Raw genomic sequence first — 7,198 nt, 5'->3', positions numbered from 1 at the left:
TTGAACTTTCTAAGTATTGAAATCATATTAATCTTCTAATTTTTTATATTATAAATTGTCATATTTAATTATACCATGTTCTTATCATTAAATCTCTAATTTTTTTAATGAATATTTTCCATTTCTCTGGAGATATATATATATATATATATATATATATATATATATATATATATATATATATATATATATAACACTATCCTAATCAATAAATAAATTGGTATAATTTTTTCTTACCAAAAGAAATCGGTATAATTAAAAATCATTATCCACATTTTAATATGTCGACCGCCTTAGAAAAGATGGTCAAAACTTTGACCAATAACTTATTTTGATTTGGATTTTCAATTACTTGAGATGTAGGAAACTAGGAATGTTAACTTGTTAATATTTATATATGGGGATAGCTTTTCCTTTTTTATTTACAAAAAAGTCACTATTTAATATTTGTTAAATTAGAATATCATTTAAGAGTAATATAATTTTTTGTTTATTTTTTTCTATAAAAAAATAATGCATGTTATTCTTAAACTTACATTTAAATTTAAATTATTTTTATAATAATTATACATTTTTATAATTTTAATTTTTCTCTTTGATGTATATTTCAAACTTTATATAAATAAACATTTTTCATTAAATAATTTCATACTTCATCTAAAATTCTAAATTCTAAAATTTTCAAAAATTATAAAACAACTTCAATTATCTTGTTCGAGTAAAGATTTTATTATATAAATCCAGAATTTGACTTAATCCCAAGCGACTTTTCTCAATTTAGGAAAATATTTTCTTTGTTGGTAAAATACTAGGAAAATCTTGTTGACCAGTCCAATGTCCAATGTCCAATGTCCAATATCGAATATCTCTTCGCTTTGAATAAAGGGTACATGGAAGAATAGTGGTGGCATAATCTTGTTAATCAATGTCAAATTTGATATTGATTAAGAAATTAAAAAATATATTTATTATAAAATCATAAAAAAAATAAAAAGAATCATAAATAATATCTTGTTTGGCATTTATGGTTAAAATAAGATGGTAAAAAAGTTAGGAAACATTGGGAGCCATGAAGGTGAAGGGAAAGTGGAAAGAAAGGAATCTGATTCGTGGGTAATGAATGTAATGTTAGCGTGAACACGGAAAGACTCAAATTAAGAGTGGACTCAGTCAGTCGTAAATGTTCAAAAAAATCCAAACTCATCATCACACACAACACGCTCACAACGAGGCAATCTTTTCTTTTCTTTCTTTTTGTCGAATAATATTATTTGTTAGTTTAACTAAATAGTACTAATAATTATAATGGTTCAATCGATAGGTGAATAATTAATCATTGGATTATGACTAGATTATTTCAAATTAATTACGTGATCAATTTAATAATAAATTGTGATCCGATTAAGTCATCGGATTTGGATTAACAGTATTCCGAATCAAATTTCACAACTATTCTAATAAGTCTCTTTTCTTTTTTTTTTCTTCTTATTTTTCAGTTTAACCTTCTCTGCCGTACCATAAAGTGGTGGGTAGGTCTTCCTGTGGATGCACAGTGCAGACTGAACAAACAACACAGCGAAGATCCCTATGAAAATTGTTTCGATTTCTGCATCAAGCTCCAATTTTGAAACCCCAGGTCAGCTAACATCGCATGTTTTTCTTTCTCTCTTCTCGTTTTTCCACTCTTTATCCTCCAAATCCATGTTTTTTTCTTCTCTTGTTTAGCTCCCCTTTCCTTTGGGTCCTGGATTCACCATAACGGTTCCTGATTTGTGTGGTTTCAGATACCCTTTTCCCTGAATTGAAGTAAAACCCATCCATCCAGCTCAGAATTGTTTATTTGTTTAAGAAAGGAATCTGCTTGAGATTAGAGGTGGGAATTGGGGAAAGGTGGGATATGGAAGAGGAAGAGGATCAATTCTATGAGACTCGTGAGGAATTGTGTTCTGTCTCTGATGTGGGTTCGGATTGTTCTGAATCAGATGAATCTAGTTCTGGTAATAACGGACATGTTACTAGGTACCAGGTTTGGGCAAAAAAACTTGAAAGTGTTCACCAGCGACGCCTCAATTTCCTGAGATGGATGGATTTGGAGTCTGATTTGAATTATTCAATGAAGGGAGAAGAGTTGGGAGATCAACCTTGTGGGATTGACCGAATCACTGCAACAAGTGGGGCAGTGCTGAGAACTTCTTTTGCTGTTGAGGAGGGTCTTCCCTCAACCTCAAACCAGATTGTGTTGGATTCCTTGTCTGATGAGGCCTCCGGCTCACAAGAAAATTGCGAAAATTTGGCATGTATGATAAGGAATTTGGATGATGGAACACAATATATTGTGGATAAGCTGGGTCAGGATGGAGCTCCTAGCACACTGCGGGTTTTGGGTTCGAACCAATTGATTAGTTTAGAGGAGTTTCAGAGAAATATTGGGCCATCATCGTTTGTTCGCAGACATTTGCAGAGAGACACTGAAAACACAAGGTTGTTGCGAGTTGGGAAAAGGAAAATGAAGAGGGGTTGGCTAAGGAAACTGGATTCTATTGCTTGTTTTGTTCATAATCATGGGCTTGATGAAACTAAATACAAAGACTGTGATTCAGTGGATAGAAGTGGGGTACAAAGAGTTCGAGTTCATTCATATAGGAAGCGGGTTAAGGAGCTTTCCTCCCTTTACACTGAACAGGAGTTTAAAGCACATAAGGGTGTTATTTTGACAATGAAGTTCAGTCTTGATGGAAAATATCTGGCTAGTGGTGGTGAGGATGGTATGGTACGTGTGTGGAAAGTGGTTGAGGATGAGAGATCAAGTGAATTGGACATTCTGGACGATGATGCGTCAAATATATATTTCAAAATAAATAATTTTTCATGCGTTGCTCCCCTTGATGTAGATAAAGAGAAGTTAGTTAAAACAGAGAAGTTGAGGAGATCCTCTGAAGCAACCTGTGTGATTGTCCCACCAAAGACCTTCCGCATATCATCAAAACCTTTGCATGAGTTCCAAGGGCACAGTGGTGACATTTTAGACCTTGCTTGGTCCAAAAGAGGGGTTAGTTTCCGATAGAAGCAAGCTACTCTTATTTTTCTTGTTATATTTTGCACTATCTTCAAAATTTGTTATCATTTTATTTTCTATAAAATGGAACTTTCTGTTGTTTACATTCTTCTTTGTTGCAGTTTCTACTGTCATCCTCTGTTGATAAGACCGTGCGCCTATGGCATGTAGGAATCGACAGATGTCTTAGAGTTTTCTCCCACAATAATTATGGTGAGCTTCTATTGCCTTGGTTGATAAGTGATTTCGATAATGTTGGTTTTTCTGTGATTGTGTTCCTCTGTATTTTTCTCTTTTGCTAAATATCGACTTGTTACTTTTTCCTTTATTGCAGTTACATGTGTCAATTTCAATCCCGTCAATGATAATTTTTTCATCAGTGGTTCAATTGATGGAAAAGTACGCATATGGGAAGTTGTTCACTGTAGGGTTAGTGATTACATTGATATCAGAGAGATAGTCACAGCAGTGTGCTTCCGTCCTGATGGAAAGGTCTGTTTCATTATATATTTAACGATAAAACATTGTGGCAGGAAAATATCTTTTGTTTTGTTCCTAAAGTTTGTTTTCTCATTCTTCCAGGGCACAATTGTGGGTACCATGGCAAGCAATTGCCGTTTCTATGATATCGTAGGTATGTACATATTTGGATCAATAGATGTTTGGAATATTGCTACATCTTGATGTCTTTGAGCACCATATGATACACACTGTGCTGTTATTAGAAATAACGTATATAGGTTCTGTTAATAAAAAATTAGCCATTTAATTTGTGCATATATTTCCTTCCCCGTTATTTGAGTGCATTTTAGGTGTTGATCTTCAAATTCATTGAATGTTTTTTGTGGATATAGAGGGACTTCTTAAACTATCAAATGCTCTTCCTGTATTGTGATCAATATGCTACTTAAAAAAGAGAAACTTAAATGCCTGCATGGAAATGGAAGTATGCTTGGATTATTGGTTTGTTGGTTCACGTCTACATTTAGTGTGTAGTGACTAATAATTGTAAATCGCTGTAGGTTCTGTATCTATGCTACTTTGAGTAGCTCCATTATTTTGAGTATTGGGTAGATTTATTATGTTGAAGTCCATTTTTCCTAAATGTATAATTATTCTTTTATCTTTTTTAAGGATTACTTATCTTCCTTTCCCCTGTAATATTATTCTCTTGGCCTTAATATATCACAAAAATAAAATAAAAGTATGGAGTTACACTGGCTGGAACAACTACAAGGTCAATGTGCATATGGTCAAACTATGGATTACTTTTTTGATTATTTTCATGCTATATTCTGCTTGTAGTATAGAATAGTGTCTGAATTTAAACATTTGATCTAAAAAATGATGAGTAGTAGCTTCTAACAATCTTTTTTATATTTTTGCATTCACTTGTCTAGATAATCATCTGCAATTGGATGTTCAGTTGTGTTTACGAGGCAAAAAGAAGACATCAGGGAAAAAGATCACTGGCTTTCAGGTAGGTTGTTTCTGCCACTCTCTTTTTCTGTTCTGTAGTATTCTTTTCTATGCCAACCTATACAAAATTATTGAATACTGATCATTAATCTTATATGATTAATTTTGCAGTTTTCACCTAGTGATCCAAGCAAACTATTGGTTGCTTCTGCTGATTCACATGTCTGTATACTTTCGGGAGTTGATGTAATCTACAAATTCAAGGGTAGGTTTATACATGCTTTCCTTATCTGAAAAATCTTCTGAAGTTCATCCCATCTATGCCTGATTCTTCTCTTGCAGCATCTTACAGAAACAAGCATTCATATAATTTTATTTATGCATGTCTCTGGAATTCCTGCAATGAGGACTTAATATGGACATGCATGAGGTTTTCCCAGTCAAATTTGTGCTCTGATAATTGATTTCGCCCAGAATTTTCATTTTTGCAAGTGCATTAGTTGTTACTTGTACCGATTCCTCTTCTTTGCCTGCAGGTCTAAGAAGTGCAGGTCAAATGCATGCTTCATTCACCACTGACGGGAAACATATCATCTCAGTTAGCGAGGATTCACATGTATGTATCTGGAATTACACCGGCCAAGATAGGAGTACCTCCAAAGCAAAGAAAATTTGGTCTTCAGAGAGTTTTCTCTCCCACAATGCAGCCATTGCTGTACCTTGGTGTGGCATTGAGTCAATGCCAGGAACACTCTTATCCCCATCGCTAGGAGAGGATGTGAATCAGAAGTGTTCTCTGCCTTCTCCTGATTGTTTCTTCTTGAGTCGTGGATTTCTGTCAGAGTTGATCCCAAAGGTTTCTGCGACATGGCCGGAGGAGACGCTTGTGGACTCATCATGCCAAACTCAAACTGTTGTTTCTCCTACAATGTGTAAATCAGAGTACAAGTTTTTGAGAAGTGCTTGCAAGGGAATGTCTAATTCCCACTTGTGGGGCCAAGTAATTGTGACAGCAGGATGGGATGGATACATAAGAGTGTACCAGAATTATGGATTACCCGTTCGTGGCTGAAAACAAGGCTTAAGCTCATTTGTTGGGGCATTATAAGGTTAGATGCTATGCTCACATAGCATTAGAGGGTTCTTGGATACAATGGAATTTGCTACAATGCAAAGCTCCACTGTTTTCGAGCATTATAGTATAGCAGCCCGGGCATTCTTCAATGGCTGATTGGGGATTGCCCTCACACAATAATATTCTTTATACTAAGTCAATATCAATTACATGATTCTTTTAATTTTTAAGGACTGTTGGTTGAAAGAATGTAAGTTTCAGTTTTGCTGATGGTCCTGGGCGAAATGTAATTTATGATCATGTGTATATTCTATTTTAATTTATACAAGAATTTTTTGTTTACACAATCTGAATGCCGGAAAGTGCATGTTTGAATAATCAGAACAAAAAATACAAAGAGTTCAAAAGTACATTGAGAAGGGTTATCCAAACATGTACTTTATTGCTTGAAAGGGAGCAAATTGTAGTAATTACTCTATTATATTTATTATTTTAAAATTGATAAACTTTTTTTTTAAAAATTTGACAAACTTTTTTAAAAAATAGCCATATAAGGCAAAATATCATTATTACAACTGGAGGAGTATTGGAAGACAAAAAAACTCTTCAAAGAAGATTCTGATTGGATGAATGGTAATATAGTTATAATATGGATAGTCTTTTGTCACTAACACTAATTTCTGTCACACAAAAACTTAAGGAACGATCTTATCACCCTTTTTCCCTTTAGACCTCAAGCATTTGTAGTCAACATTTCTGTGTGCATTTGTGCTTAAAATTCCTTTGTTATAGTCGTTTCCACTCGATATTTGATAATGAGGAGACAAATGTCAGTTGCATTGCATAAATAAAGTAGATAAATGCCAGTTGCCTGTAATGTAATGGATGGCACTGTTTTAAGCCACTCGTTTTACTTTCCATGAGGTATAAGTAGAAAAGATGCTTGTGAACACGACATTGCTCTAACTCTAATCTAAAAGTTTATGGTTTATCCTATTTTTTATGCCCACTTGGAAACTCTAGTGGTAGGCTTTGTTAGTGAATAGTGACAGTGATGATTCGAATTAGCGCAAACAATGATGCGCTACAGTGATGGATAATTAGCTTTAATTTTGTTTAGAAGGAACATTTTTTTTAAGCTGATTTGATCTTGACAGGACCTAGGAAGAAATATTTTTTTTAAGGTTATACAGTCAGGATTCGAACCCAATCCTTTAAGGATTGTCTTACAATAATTACTATACGGACCAAAAATACCAGTACCTAGGAAATATTTGTTTCGTTGCGAGGGGATCTTTGCTTGCAGCTGATGATGGTGAATAAAGAACTGAACAAACCACATGTGCTAAGTAGGACTCAGTGGATCCAATTCATTAATTAATTTGATAAACTTGATTCTTGAGTTAAATGAATTTAACATGAATTGAAAATTAAGTTCCTTGATTAAAGGAGTTGAACGAGCCAAGTATAATTTAATTTGTTCAATGCATGAAATATATAAATGAATGACTATGATGATTTGTATGTAAATTATCTTACTGCAGGTTTAGTTGGACTTAAGGAGCAGGTGAGACACGTTCCTTCCAAAACAACTACTCAACCTTACCTTGCTTCTGTTTTTTTTTATTATTATTGTTTATTTTGACGTG

General features: G+C 33.9%; 1 protein-coding gene across 1 annotated transcript; it reads left to right on the top strand.

Moving 5' to 3' along the window:
* Nucleotides 1-1,431: 1,431 nt before the first annotated feature.
* On the top strand, nucleotides 1,432-5,896 carry LOC114413487 (WD repeat-containing protein 44-like). Its single transcript, XM_028377934.1, has 8 exons — nucleotides 1,432-1,636; nucleotides 1,785-3,049; nucleotides 3,178-3,268; nucleotides 3,390-3,547; nucleotides 3,638-3,689; nucleotides 4,456-4,535; nucleotides 4,646-4,739; nucleotides 5,011-5,896. Exons 2-8 carry the CDS (start codon nucleotides 1,898-1,900, stop codon nucleotides 5,544-5,546), a joined length of 2,163 nt encoding a protein of 720 aa, XP_028233735.1. The 5' UTR covers nucleotides 1,432-1,636; nucleotides 1,785-1,897; the 3' UTR covers nucleotides 5,547-5,896.
* Nucleotides 5,897-7,198: the final 1,302 nt, after the last annotated feature.

Source organism: Glycine soja, chromosome 5, assembly GCF_004193775.1.
Source record: "Glycine soja cultivar W05 chromosome 5, ASM419377v2, whole genome shotgun sequence".
Classification (NCBI taxonomy): domain Eukaryota; kingdom Viridiplantae; phylum Streptophyta; class Magnoliopsida; order Fabales; family Fabaceae; genus Glycine; species Glycine soja.
The sequence above is the reverse complement of the archived record's forward strand: the minus strand, read 5'-3'. Positions and strand labels throughout refer to the sequence as shown.